The 15,005-nt window shown below is 51.0% G+C and overlaps 1 protein-coding gene across 4 annotated transcripts in view; it reads left to right on the forward strand.

Moving 5' to 3' along the window:
* The window catches only part of TK2 (thymidine kinase 2), a 32,016-nt gene extending 18,471 nt beyond the window's left edge, over positions 1 to 13,545 (forward strand). The window contains exons 8-12 of one of the 4 annotated variants that reach the window (XM_029926502.1): positions 1,279 to 1,367; positions 2,013 to 2,092; positions 4,101 to 4,181; positions 4,597 to 4,662; positions 5,308 to 13,545. In XM_029926502.1, the coding sequence (XP_029782362.1) occupies positions 1,279 to 1,367; positions 2,013 to 2,092; positions 4,101 to 4,181; positions 4,597 to 4,662; positions 5,308 to 5,406 (415 nt within the window). In that variant the 3' untranslated portion in view covers positions 5,407 to 13,545. The other 3 variants (XM_029926503.1, XM_029926505.1, XM_029926506.1) reach the window with 3 other exon arrangements.
* Positions 13,546 to 15,005: the final 1,460 nt, after the last annotated feature.

Consider the following 15,005-nt stretch of genomic DNA (forward strand, 5'->3'; position numbering starts at 1 on the left):
TCCAAACGTTTGGGCCCCAGGCAGGACTGCTTGTGCCCTTAGTCCCCCCAGAGGACCCCCTACAACTGTCTGAGCTGCTTGTCTCCATCCATGCTCATTCCTGCACCCCCCCCCCCACCCCTCAGGTGGGAGTCCATTCTCAGCGCCTGGCAGGGGGCCAGCTCCAGACCACCCTTCCACTGGGCTCTTCTCCCGCCCCCTCAGTTTATCAGAAGCCAGAAGCCCCCTGTGCACCCTGGGCTCGGGCACGACTGTTGTCTCATAGCCAGTCCTGCCAGACCCTGTTCTGAGTGGATCCAAGCTGGTATCCAAGATGGTGGTGTGGTGTTACAGGGGAGATTTCCCCTCCTGGGCCTTTTCGGATCCATCACCATCACGGTGCCTTTGACTGGGGTGTGCCCTCTTGCTGCTGGCCCTCTGTCTCTTCTCCATTGGTTTCCTCTCGGGGTGGGGAACCTCTCTGGAGCCTGGGAGAGACGCCAGGCCTCCTGGATGCGAGGCCTGGGTGCTCGGACTGTTGTCTTGAATACTTCCTTCCTTCCTTTTTCAGTTCAGTTCATATTTTAAATATGTAGTTATTTCCCCTCCTCCCAGCCCTTGATTTGAGAACCAACATGTTGCTGGTTTTGGAAAATACAGAAAGGTAGAACGAGAAAAAAGCCTCCTCCAGTCCCACAGCTCAGAGAAAAGCACTGTATACATTTTGCTGTTTTTCATCCCAATCTGTTTTCAAAATGTGTGAACGAATTCTTGTGAAAATACAGTTGGGTCGTACTATATACACAGCTTTATGTCCTGTTGTTCTCACTGAGCATTTAATTGTGAGCGTTTTCCATGTCATTAAGTATTATTTTAAAACATCATCTTCAGTTACTGCATGGCTTGCTGTTCTGTCAATGTGCCAAGGTTTCGTTTTTCATTCTTTTAGGCGGTGCTGTGGTGGGCCTCCGTGATATTTCCACGAAATAAACTTCTAGAGGTGGAATTGGTGTGGTGCTCACCTTCCAAACTGAGAGCTGTCCCTGTCCTCTGAAATAGGCTTCAGAGTCCCTTTCTCTGCCTGTAGTTCAATCCCCAGATGAGCTCTCCCATCGAGCTGTGTCATGACTCTTGCTGCATTAGACCATAAGCCGTCCCCCAGTGGCAGGGGGTCCGAGTGTTTCGGGGCCCCGTAACCCATGGATCGCACTGTACCACGGTGCCCTGGGTCATGCCCTTTATACAGAAGCCATCCACAGGCCCTTCTGATGAATAAAACCCTAATAACTCTCATTGCAGCGGGAAGATGCCTGAAGTGGACTATGTGATTCTGTCAGAATGGTTTGACTGGATTGTGAGGAACATCGACGTGTCCATTGACTTGATAGGTGAGCAGCCCCTCCCGACTGCCCCCCCCCCCCCCCCCCCCCCCCCCCCCCCCCCCCCCCCCCCCAGTGAGGATGTGCTTGGCCAGCATGCCAGACTGCCAACCAGCCGGGACAGTGGGCGGGCCCCTCACCACTGCTGATTCTTTCCCCACATCAGTTCAGCCTCCTCTCCAATGGCAGGCAGAATCTGGGGGTGTTTTGGTTCCTCCTAGGGAAGCACCCTGGCCTTCATTACTCAGGCTGCTCTCTCCTTGTCCGTTGTGATTTGATGTTTCTTTTCCTACTTTATATGAGAAGGAGAGGGGACAGGACCTGGACATTTACTGAGACCCACTGGGCCAGGCCCTGTGCTAAGCTTTGTGGACGTGTGGAAGCTCATTCAGCCTCACAGCGACCCTATGGGGCTGGCGACGTGGAAGGAGAACGAAAGTTGGGATGAGGGGTCAAGGTGCCTGTCAGGCCACACCGCAGGTCTGGGGTCTGGCTGTGAGCTGGCTGTGGTCTGTGTCTCCTGCCCGGAGCTGCTGGTGGACGTTTCTCTCCACGCCTTGCCCATACGCCTTCCTTCCCCCTCCCGTTGGCTTTCCTTTCCAACCCGTGAACAGAGTAATGAGAACCATGTATTATTATTTTTTTTAATTTCAGTTTATCTCCGGACCACCCCTGAGACCTGTTATCAGAGGTTACAGATGAGATGCAGGGAAGAGGAGACAGTCATTTCCCTGGTAAGAGTCCTCTTTAACCCACCTCAAGAGGACCGGGACACCAGCAGCCCGGCCCTTCCCTCTGTGAGATCACTGTGCTGTTGTCACAGAGGAGGAAACAGGAACTGAGCACGCTGGAGGGTAAGCTCTGACTTCCTCTGTGGCTGGAGACCCTGTGCAGAGTCCAGACCTGCCTCACTTCCTGTGGCTCAGGACTCAGTGCCTGGCGCCCTCTGAGCTCAGAGGCATCCCTTCTCCCACTTCCCGCCCAGGCGCCCCCTCCTGAAGGTTACTTGCCTTGGTACCCAGCTCTGGATCCTCGCTAGAAAGTGCCTTCCGCCTGCAGCTGCATCCCTAGTGCTTCGTGCAGTGCTGGGCTTGTAGGTGGTCCTCTAGGACTTGCCCAGCATCTCGCCCTTCTGGGTTCTGACTCAGGGCCACATGGACTCTGGTCAGGCCCGTTGGACTGTTGGACTGCCCTTCTTGTCCTGGACCTTCACTCCCCACGCTCCCTCCATAATCCGGTCTCCACATTGCTTCTTAGGTGATGTTTCCAGTGCAGAACAGCACATATGCAGTTTCCCAGCCACAAGCCCTCAGAGCCTTGCTGCTGTCTAGGCTAAAGCCCCTACTACCTGATTGTGTATAGTGGTTTCTTTTGCCTTCCAAGTTCAGCTCGGATGTCACCTTCTCCAGGAAGCCTTCTATGGCCTTCCCTCCATTGTGCTCCCCTGGCCTCTGGGCTTATTAGGATCACCAAGCGTACTGAAACTGTTTGTTTGTTCCCCATCCATCATCACACTGTGAGCTTTTTCAGATTAGATCTTATTCCCTTTGCACCCCCAGCCTGTTTCCCAGGGCTTGGCACCTATGAGTTGCTCAGTTAATACTGAACTGAAAGCCCTATGTGAATGCCCCTGGCATTACACAGACAAAGGCTGGCAGGCATTTACTGGGATGTTATGGGGGTCTGAGCCCATGATGGGCTGGACTGGGGGCCCTGGAAGAGCTGTCCAGCTCCTGAGGCTTACCTAGCCTTGCTAACCAGCCATGAAGGCATGGACCCCCCTCTGTGTAGTTCCTTTGAAATCCAGAGACAGGAGTGAAGGGTGCAGTGGAATAGGGATGGGCCAAACCAAGGCAGGGCACGGCTGCTCTGTGCGGTGACACAGATATTCCAAAGAAATGACAAGTCTGGAGTCCCTCAAAGCCATTAGCCAAGCCATTTTCCTAATATTTCTGACACGGCCTATAGGACAAATCTGTTGCTGCCAAGGGAGAACCCCGTGGTGGATGAAAAGGTGGCAGTGCGGTTTCCCTGAGAGCTTCCGAGCTGGCAGTAAATGGCTGCCTGGGGAGGTGGTCACGGGCAGCCAAAGCACCTTGGCCTGTGCATGTGGAACGTGTGCTGTCCAGTCCTGCCTGTGCACAGGCACGAATGGCTTAGGGCCGTGTCTGGGCCTCTTTTCCCGTGGGTTCCACCTTGTGGGGCTTTCTGAAGTTGGTCCTCATGGTCTGGAGGTCCACAAGCTATAAATCATCTGGGGTGATGGGAGCACCAGGAATGGGACTCCCTCGGCCAGTGAGGGTCATTGTCCTCTTAGAGGGAAGGTCAAGGGGAGGGGTCAGAGGCTGCCCAGGGCTGGGCTGTCCGGCTGTGGAGCGGCCGTGGACCCCATCAGGAAGGCAACTGGCGGCCCTGCTGCTGGAGAAGTGGCAGGAAGTGTGAGAAGCCAGGTGGCAGGGTGTGCATGAGGCACCCGTCGGCGGGGGCAGGGCTGGCGCGCACGGCCGGAGTGAAAGCTCTGTCACCATGCCGAGGGTGGCTGGCCGGCCGAGCGTCTGCACTTACTGCTGTCCACCTGGGCCGGGTCAGCGGTTGTGGGCTCCTTTGTCCAAGCCACCACCCAAGACCCCTGGTGAATCAACATTTACGCCCCTGCCCGAGACCCTTGGTGGAGAGGTTTGCCCCCCTCGCTGCTCCTGACAGCCTGTGTCTGTGTGTGTCTGTGTCTGTGTTTCCTGGCAGGAATACCTGGACGCCATTCACCGCCTCTACGAGGACTGGCTCCTCAAAGGAGGCATTTTCCCTGTGGCAGCCCCTGTTCTGGTAAGTTCCCCTGGCGGGGCAGGAGACTGTTCTAGAAGGAGGAGTGACCCAGGGAATGTCAGCTACTCTACAGTCTGGGGAAGCACGAGGTCCTTCAGAGCTGGAGGATTGAGAAGGAGGAAGCAAGGAGGGTGGAAGAGGCTCTTTCTCTGGCCCGGTTCCCATTCTGGGCTGAGTTTCAGAGTTAGTTGGACAGGCCTGAGAGAAGGTGACCTGTCCCAGTGTCATTACCCTGGTGGCCATGGTACCATCTCACTTTTCCAGCCTCGTTAGTGAAGGGGAGTGTCCTGGATGGCTGAAGCCTCTAGACGTGCGTTTTGGCTGTAAGCACTGGAGCTGGTGGTCTTTGTGGTGCCGCCTCCCTTCAGTGGGTAGCAGGCGCAGAGCCTCACTGCGCCCTTCCTCGGTGACCCAGGGCATGCGGAGGAGCACCAGTGCCGTCCTGGGCTGTTCCCCGGCGATGCCCTTAGGAGGTGCTGAGGTGTGTAGGACTGTTTGCCCCAGACCACTCACGTGTGTGAGCTCCCGCATTGGCTTTATGTAGCAGCCCGCTTTTCTCCTCCTGACACCTGCCGCTTCTGTGTCGCCATTTCCATCCTGTCCACGTTTCCCTGCTTCCCTGTCCCCTCATTTTCCACTTTGCTGCTGCTGAATTTCTGGAGGCAGACAGGTGGGTGCTGAGACTGTCGGGAATGTGTGCACAGTGTGGGATTCGAGGGAGAAACCTCTGTTTGGGCTTCTCAGGTACTTCTACTCATGGCGCTTCCGGGCCATGAGGTTGCTGGAAAGTCAGATATTACTGTGCTGGATTTTTGAAGAAATAAAATCTATTTTCCCCCCTCATGATTGGATAATATAAACAGTGAGGGGAAAACATTCATGGGCTGGCCGCAAGGACCGCGGTAGTGGGTTCTTAAGTGAAAACATGGTTGAGAATGTGAATTGACCTAGAACCAGGTGCTGGTTTGCTTTGAAGCTTCCATTTTATCTGCCTGTGACCTTGGGCTTCTCTGCCTCTCCCTGCCTCGTCCTGCCTGCCTCCACCTCTCTCCCTCTTCATCGTGAAGGGAGGAGGGTGTTGAAGTCAAGTGCAGCCCTGTGACCCACCCGTGTGTTTAATTTCCAGGTGATTGAGGCTGACCATGACAGGAAGAACATGTTAGAACTCTATGAACAAAACCGGAACCGCATACTAACTCCAGAGAATCAGAAACATGGCTCATAGGACAGGAAGGATCATGCCAGAAACATGCCCACCGCTGCCAAGTTAGCTATTAGAAGCAACTTGGGAAAATCCACTTTCGGGAGGGCTTTATATTTGGCCACGTTGTTTCCTGATGGTCTCTTCCTCTGTTCCAGGGTCTTCATCCTGGGTCTCTGGTCCTTGCAGGTAAATGACAAATGGGACCAGTGGGTTTGTCATACCTTTGGTGTTCGTAGCCTTACATTCCTCTGGTGCCTCTCTTGGTGGTTTCCCACTGCTGAGTCCCCTCTGATTAAGGCAAGAGCCTCCTGATGTTACGCTGGATTTGGGGTCTCTAACGCTTCCCACCACCCAGGAGGGTGAGGTAGTGGCCCTTACCTCCCACAGAGGAAGTTGAAGCTCAGAGAGGCTAAGGGACTCCCCAGGATCACACAGCCAGTAACAGTGGAGTTGGCAGGCACACTTGAGACTTTTGGCGACTGAAACATTCCCCGCCTCTCCCGAGAGCCCGTGTTCCCCTGCTAGAGGCCTCACGTCCGTGTGGGGAGAGCCAGCAGTGCGTGGAGCCAGCACCCGCGTTTTCTCTATTTGAGCAGTTCTCGAGGACAGTTGGCATTCCTAGACCTTCACAAAATTGTGCTGTGTTTGGCTTGAGCCCAGCGTCCGGTGGTTCCCAGCATGAGGCTGCTGAGGCATTTACCACCTCATCACCTGGACTTGCATGTCCTTGGGAGAATCATGCTTTGGCTCCTGCATGGTGCTCCTTGGTGACAAAGGCCTTGCCTGAGCTCCTGCCAAATCCATGTCAGGGAAATGGCTTTTGGTGCCTGAGTGGCTTACCCGGTGCCAAGCTGGGGCAAGGGGCCACCGGTGCCCTGGCTCTGAGGCCTTGTGTGAGGAGCTTTTCCCTTGGAATTACTGAGAGTTTGTGGCGTGCAGGAGAGACCCAAGTGGCCCTACGTCTTTTTGAAATGGTTTTCCATGAAGGGGACACCGTGGACCATAGAGCATGAATTCATCTTTATTGGTTCAGAAAGTATCTTAGCTTCTCTCAGCTGTAACAGTACATCAAAGCCGTAGCTGTCTCTTGAGTCCAGTGGGAAGTAAGAGAGAGAGAGAGAACATTCTCTTAGGAGACAGTCTGGACAGGAAGGTCAGGGCCTGCAAGCAGAGGCTCTCGGAGCACTGGTACTCCGGATACTTTGGAGGTGTGTGGAGAGAGGAAGACTGTGGTCGACACGGAGAAGGTCAGTTGTGAGCTTTGGGGAAACAGGCCTCAGCTGTCCTGCGCAGCGGTTGGTGTGAGCGAAGGTTGGAAGGCCTGGTGCCAGTCTCTGCAGGAGTGTGGCGCCTGTGCGTGCCGCTGTCTCCTCCGCGGGGCTGCAGGTGCTCAGGTGGGCCGCGCCCGGAGGGGGCACTAAGGGGGCCAGACTGTGACTCCTGGACCAATCTTGGGCCACGCGGGCAGGATGAGGGGCAGCCCGTGGGCATGTGTCTCTCATCCCAAATGTCAGAGCTTGACGAGACGCTCAGGGGAGGCAGGAGCCCCTGTTACTGGGGATCTTGACGAGCCGGGGCGGTCTATGGGAAATTGTGGATGAACAGTCTAGTATTTTCCCCACAGCTTGATTTGAGCATCTGTTTTGGGGGAAATGTGATTTTAGAAAATAAGTCTTGCTCTGTGGTAGCCAATAAATCCTTCACCACAAACCTGAGGTTAATTTCGGCGTGCTTCCTAGCCAGTGATTTTAGCTCCCTGCAGCATCCTTTTGCCAATAGGGTAATGTGTTTCCATTTTCGTAACCCTGTCTTTCCTAGCGTGGAATGTTTGGGTCCAAAAGAGCTCACCGTGGTCTTGCTCTGGCACCATGGAGAGGATGCCATGTACCTGCAGGGATGGTGACAGAAATATTTCAGCCCAGGGGTGTCACACAAAATGGTTGGCGCCCAGCTTGCACATACTAGGGTTGCCTTCCCCGTGTGTCAGGCAGGTCTGGTGACATCAGGGGTCACGGAGCAGGACAGGAAAAGGGCAGATGGCACATGGTAGGCATGGGACCTAGTTTTTAGAGTGGAGGGAGACACTCCCCAGGGACTCCCAGGAATGGCTCAGAGGAGCACGGCAGGGGCTGGCTCCTTGAATTGCTGACCAGGCAAGCCAGGCCAGTGACATTCCAGATTTATTGGTGTCCCGCCATTCTTACCCTGAGGCGGGGTTCTGTAGGGCATTGCATGAGTACACCCCAGAGCTGCCTCAGCAGCTTTGACTTGTGGTACTTAAAAAAAATCTTGAATAGCATGAATACCTTCTTGTACTCAGCATGTTTAGTGAAATAGTTCTAATTTATACTTCAGCTTTTTAGTTGTACATGCAAAATGCATAATTAGAATCATTCAGAAATAGTTCATGTACCTGGTGATTAAAAAAAAGTGAGAAGTGTATTTCTGTTTCACATAAAAGGGCAGAGGGGGGTGATCCAGGGCTGGTGTGGTGGCTCCGAGGCCATCGGAGTCACGGGCTCCCTCTCTGGCTTTCTCTTCCCAGTTCAACTTCTTGGTTTGTGGCTTCCTTCCTCCAGGGATTTCCCTGTCCAAGACGGTGCCAGAGGCCTATGCTGGCTAATGATGGCATCAGGACATATTGTCTGTCCCCCATTCATACTTTAATTCTAATGTGGATGAGGACCTTTGCAAGGCACAACTAAGATAAGCCGTAAGGTTCTAACAGGATTTTGCTTGGAGGCCTTAGAAGTTAGGAGGGAAGTCGGGACCCACAGGCTGGGCCACAGATGTGGGGTCAGTGCTGTGGTGCCCCCTGGCCCCACCTCTTCCTCCATTGTGCCCTCACATCACCTTACCCTCACTGCCAGGGACCAAAATGTCCTCAGTTCAACCTGCCTCCTGTGCTGGGCGTAGCCCCGAGAGGGCAGAGGCCACCAGTGTAATGTACTCCCACAGCTTGGCTCAGGAGGCCTTCCCTAAACCGTGGGCCCTGGGGAAGAATGTCACTTTTTGTTTCTCTTCCTGTCCTCTTATCATTTCCACCTGAGCCGCTCACCTAGATAAGTGTCCCCGTCCCCACCTGTGGAATAGGTCAGCCAGAGACCTTTAACCGGGACTCCCCCAGCCCCCCACCATCAGACCTGGGGAAGGACTGAAGTATGTACAACTCTGAGAAAAGAAAGGTAGAAGATATTTCCAGAACCTGCCTACCTCTGGGTGCTGTTGCATCTGTGCCCTCTTGTTTAGAGCCCTGGGGCCGGATGGGGGTGCTCACATCAAACACTTACGTATCTGCGGAATGAGTAAGACTCATCCCTGTGGCCTCTCCACCCAGAAAAATTACAGTTATTAAAGTAATTGATGAGCTCTTGGAAATGTCAGCCCTCCATTGTTGAAAATCTAATAATAATAATACCCTGCCTGGTGTCTCTGGGCTTTGGTGGTGGATTACTCACCCAGGGCCCCAGGGTCACTGGCACAGGGCTTTCTTTTTCTAATAACCCCAACCCCCGCTGAACTCTGTGTTCTTTTAGTTAACATAAGATAGCGATCTTGCCAAAGGCTGTCATTAAACAGCAGCTGAGAGAGAGCCAGTCTTGTGGAATCCAGAGTGGGTATCCACATTTGCTGCTGTCTTCCTGAATCTCTGCATTTCTTGGCTTTTTCTTCTTCACGGCTGGGGTCCCTGGAACACAGGTGGTCTGGGAGAGAAAAGAGGGTTCCGTTGTCCAGGAAATTTGGGAAGCACCACCCGAGTACTTTCTCTAAGATGCACAAGGTATATTAGTTTAGAGAAACTCAAGCAGTCCTGTGATAAAAACACCTTTTCACCCCTATTTAAGCCAGGGACTCTCACACTCATTGACAGTAGAACCCCTCATTTGGGGGATATCCATTAACAATCTCCCCAAGTGCTAGGGTTCTGCGGAACACACACTGGGAAAAGCACTGTTTTAGGGACTCTGTGGCTACTGCTGACTCACGGCTTTTGTACCCTTTGGGGATCTCTAGGTCCTGGTTCACAGCTTCAGTGCATCTGAACCCCCGGAGGGCATGTTAAAACATGGAGTACTAGGTCCACCTGCAGATTTTCCAGTTGAGTGGAATCCAGTTCTGGGGATGGCCTGAGAACCTGTTTTCTAACACCATTCCTGGGGTGAGGAGTCCAGGGACCACCCTTTGAGAGCCATCTCCCTAGGTTTAAAGTTTCTAGGTGTAAGGTTAAAATGGCCGGAGTGAAAAAGTCACAAAACAGACTGGAAAAAGAGATCAGAGCACCCTTTATTATAGAGTGAGAAATAAATGTAAAAGGCCCTTATTGGGAGCGCTCTCGGGTGAGGTTCCCTGGTCCTCACAGGATGGGCCAGGGAGGTTGTGCAGGAGAACAAAGGACTGGACCTTTTATGGGCCAGCAGCCTCTGATGTGTTTCCAGGGGCGGAGAACCCCCTGTAAGGCCGCAGGATGCGGCGGGAGCCGATGACGTGCTTCCGGAGAGCCAGCAGAGGGCGGCCCCGGGCAAATGTCGTGCTTCCGGCAGCCTCGGCCGGCAGCGGGACGCTCCTCTCCCCGGGCCCGCCAAACCTGTCGTTCAGACCTCTTTGGTGTTATAGGGCACGACTCAAGTCTGGTTACTTCCTGCTGACAAAGGGGCGGTGTCATTATAGTAAGGGCCGGTGACAGGCAGGTGGGAATAGGGGTGTGGGAGCGTTTGGTTCACTGCCACTCTAGAGATCTGGATGCGGCCTTGGATTAGTCTGTTTCATTTAAGTAATAGCAGCATTCTTTGCGGAGAAAGAAGCAGGTCCCCCCTCTATCGGTCGTCAGAAGGTCTAAGGCTCGCCTGTTTTGTAGGGTTACCTGAGCCAGGGAAGTGATCTGCCATTGAAGAGAAGCTAGGGATGCTGCTGAAGCCTCCATGGCGACCTGTAGGTTCTCTGACAAATCCTGGGTGGCATCCATAGAGTGTATGAGTGCCCCCGTTCCTAAGCCCGTTGCCACCAGGGAGGAGACCAGAGAGATACCCAGGACCAATGGTAAGAACACAGCCCGTTTTGACCTAAGTAAAGGGGGCTGGAGAAGGGAGTGAACCTCAGCTTCACTATATAAAGTAAGCTCAGGAACTAGAGATACTGGGAGGCATGGTGAGCACTTAGAAATATTAGGGTGTTTACTTATTATGCCATTTTACCAATAAAATCCCCCAGGGGCGGCCGGTGGTGGAGTTTGGGCGATGGTGTTATTACATCTGGGATGTAAAAAAGGGTGCATAGCATAAGGGAAAAACCCGTCACTAGGATTGGACGTCCCAGAGTTCCAAAAAGACTTGGCACCTTATTGGTTGTGAATGTCTTGTGAGTGTTGGCTGTCTTATCTGCCAGATGGAAGCACTGCTCATTTCTCAGGGCTGTGAGGATAACCCACCTGGCATAGGAAGGGGTCAGACCAGTGCCTGGTATGCAGTAAGTGTCCCATGAATGTTAGTTTATCTGATGTTTCCCAGAAGCCTGGCTGGAATGCAGTTTGTTGGCCGAGTAATGGCAGCAGCTGCAGTGACTGGCACTTTCCATCAGAGCGGCATGGGTGCCTGCTCTCACCAATTGATTGGGATCACCTTGACTTATCTGTTCAGTAGGGACTGAACTGGTTGAGGCCAACCTTCGGGACTTTACCTCTACAAAGGGTTCCATGGTCTTTCTAGAATAATGGAGCATGGGGAAAGCAACTGGCCTTTGTTTTCTTTTTATAAATACCCCTGTTTCTTATGGGGACTCTGGATCTGCGCCTGCAATCCTGAGGCATGAGGGTGGGGGGGGGGCGGGGAGAGACACAGCTGCCTCTTGGGCTGCGAGAAGTGACACTGCTTCTCGTACCAACAAGGCCCCGGAGTTCCTTACACAATAAACCGATGGTTTCCTTACTTACTTCTTGGCAGACCTCTTTCTCCATGGGCTCGGGTGACCTTTCACTCACCCTTTCCCTGATGCAGAGCAGATTTATTTGTTGCCAGGGATGGGTAGATGTTGGCAGCTCTAGGCTCATCTTGGGAAATGCCCAGAAAAATGAACGGCGACCAGCTGTTAAGTGTTTAAGTGAATCTTGCCTTTTGGAATCCACTTGATTTTGTGGATGGGACTCGCGCCTTGGGGTCAGAATATGGGCTGGGATCCCAGTTTCCCTGGTTATTGGCTGCAAGACCTTGGGCAGGTCACCTTGCTTCTCTGGTCCTGTTTCTTCCTCCCTTAGACACTGGGGTTCTGTGTTCTCCCTCACGAGGAGAGAGGCTGCACAGACTACAAAGGGGGTAAGTTAAATGAGTGACGACCCAGAGGGTCTGGAGCTGTGCCAGGCTATTCCTTGTTCTCCCAAGCCCTTTCCACCTCTCTGTAGTTGGCTGGCAAGGAGACCAGACTTTCTCGCACCTTCCTGGAGGCAGAAATATTTATCAGGGCCATGGGGGAAATAGTATTTCAGCATCTTTGCAATCTTGCCCCAGGCATTCTGTCAGCAAGCCCCTGTTCTCTCCCTGTCTTTTGACAGCACTCCCCCTGCATCAGCTGTATGCCAGGCCCTGTGCTGGCTGACAGATGCACACTGATGGCCAGGACAGACACCTCCCTCCATGCACGAAGCATGTAGTTTAGCTCCTCACAGCTACCCCTGTCCTGAAATAATCCCCAAGAAAACCCACCCTGAGGCAGGAGGGCACTGGCAGCCCCAGCACTGCCTTCTGATGGGGTAGAGAATTAACGCCAAAGAATCAGTGATAAAACCAACACCAACTATAGAATTTTAGTGAAGTAGCAGGATACAGCATTAGCATATGCGAACAATAAACAGGTCATTAATGGTGGTGAAAATCCCATTTACAGTGGTAACAAGGTTAAATACTTTGGAATAAATTTAACAAGATACATACAAAAACATACAAGAAAAATGCTAAAGCGCTCCTCAAAGACCCCAAATAAGACTTGAACAAAGGTGAAGACATCCCATTCTTGGGTAGGGGGACTCAACACAAAGATGTCTGTTCTCCTTAAATTCAATTACAACTTTAATACAATCTCAGTAGAAACACCACGGTCTATTTTATGGAATTGTACACATTATTCTAAAGTTTATATAGAAACGCAAACATTCAGGAGTAACCAGGAAACTATTGGAAAAAGAAAAACTATGACGGAGGACTAGCCTTACGAGGCAGTAAACCATACTGGAAAGTCTGTATCATTAAAACAGTGTGGTCCCGATGCATGAATAGATAAGTAGGGCAGTGGAATAAAATAGCCCAGAAATAGACCTAAGTACGTATGCAGATTTACATGATAAGGATGCCATCTCAAATCATTGGGGTAAAGGTGGACTTTTTAACAAAAATGGTGGCTGAGGTGACCATTAGGAAAAAGATAAAGATGGATCCATGTTTTAATGTGTAAACTCCCAAGGGGTTAGGGATCTAAATGTAGAAATTGGAACCATTCAAGCACCAGAAGAAAACGTGGATGAATCCTCCTCTAAAACCTTGATGTACGTACGGAAAGCTTCCTAACGATGATTCAAAATCCAGGGGCAACCAAATGTTAATCATTCTGGCTAAGTAAAAATTGTGTGATAAAACCCAGCATGAACAAAGTCAAAAGACAATCAACACACTGGGAGCAAAAGGCAACATATGTCACAGACAAAGGGCTGATATTCCTAAATATCCATGAAGAATTCTTTAAAAATGAAGGACAAAGAACCAAAAATCCAAATAGAAAAAGATGTGAAGGACAATTTACAAAAAAAGATATAAAGATGGCCCTTAAACGTGTGAAAAGCACATTCACTCAGAGGAAAAGCAAATGCTAAGGTCTGATATTTGTAGCCCCCCCCCCCATTCATACATTGAAAACTTAATGCCCAAGGCCATGGTATTAGGAGCTGGACCTACAGGAACAGATTAGGCCGTGAGAGTGGAATCTCACGAATGGATTCAGTGCTGTTGTGAAAGGGACCCCACCGAGCTCCTGTGCCTCTTCTACCGTATGGGGACACGGCAAGAAGTCGGCAGTTCGCAGCCCGGCGGAGGGCCTTCGCCAGAAGACCGCTGTACCGGCACCATGATGTTGGACTTGCCACCTCGAGAATCGTGAGAAATAAATTCCTGTTGTGTATAAGCCACCGGTGTGTAGTATTTTGTTATAAAAGCCCAGACAGACTCAAAGAACACTGACATACCATTTCTCACCTACCAGAGAGTGGTGGGGTGTGGAGGGGAACCACATTCTTTTGGTGAGGCTGTGGGGAACAAGTACTCACATACATCGCTGGTGGGGGTGTAACTTTGTACAGCCCTTCTGGAGAGAACTTTGACAACATCTGACAAAGTACATATGCACTTCCACTGCGACCCAGGGATCCCACGTCTGGTATCTAATATATACTTTCTACAATATGAAAATATCTATGCACAAGGTTATTTAGTTCAGCATTGGTTTTCACTGCAAAATAACTGGCAACAGCCTAAAGACCTATACATAACAGAGTGGTCAAGTAAACTGTGGCACAGCCACACAGTCGAGTGGAAAAAAGGATCAGGAAGCTTTCTCTGAACAAATCTGATTTCAAGGACATAAAGCAATGATAAGTGAGAAAGAGTAATGTCCCGATGAGTATCTATGGTACACTACCCTTTGTATAGGAAGAGACCTAAGAAAATATGCAGATGCATGGGCATCTGGGTGACTCAGTTGGTTAAGTATCTGATTTTGGCTCAGGTCATGATCTCACTGTTTGTGAGTTCAAGCCCTGCACCAGGCTCTGTGCTGACAGCTCAGAGCCTGGAGCCTGCTTTGAATTCCCTGTCTCCCTCTTGCTGCCTATCCTCTGCTGGCACTTGTCTCCCTCTCAAAAATAAATAAAAACATTAAAAAAAAAAACCCACACAGATGCAAAGGAAATGAAAGATGACCCAGAAACTAAATAGATTGATGGGCAGAGGCTGGAGAGAAAAAAGGATGTGATGTGGTTGCAGGGAAGAGAAGGGAATGACTCTTGTGTGAATGTGTCTTTTTGTATAACCGACTCTTAGAGCCATAGAAAAGTGTCACATTACCCCCAAAATAAACAAGATCAACTAGGATGTAGGGGGAATGGAAAACAGAATACAGACACAGCTGGCCCTAACAGCATCGCAAGTGAAAAGCAACCACACCAGAGGTGGGGGGAAGTAAAGAAGTCGCCTAAGTAACTGTGGAAAACAGAATCTTGATGCAGCGAGACGAAAGGCAAAAATTACTCTTTATAAATGCTATTATAGTTGCTTTTAAAAGTGTTTCTCCCGGAGGTGTGGTTAGCCTTTCTAAAACTATAGTACTAGACCTGAACAAACAAGTAGACCATAGATTAAGAGAGCCAGGTTTCATTCTCTTCTATAGGAAGACGTGATAAATAAAAAAGGGTCAGGTAGAATCAACCCTGTGTTGGATTAGAATCAGAGTTATCAGTATAAACTCATGGTTTTAAAATTCTATATAGATATGGAAATAAGCTCACATATGTATATGCCTGGGTTAGTACACATCCATATGTTTCCTGACTGTCCCCTAAGTGGGCTTGGAAGCAATGACACCCACCA

This window comes from Suricata suricatta, chromosome 16 (assembly GCF_006229205.1).
Source record: "Suricata suricatta isolate VVHF042 chromosome 16, meerkat_22Aug2017_6uvM2_HiC, whole genome shotgun sequence".
Classification (NCBI taxonomy): Eukaryota; Metazoa; Chordata; class Mammalia; order Carnivora; family Herpestidae; genus Suricata; species Suricata suricatta.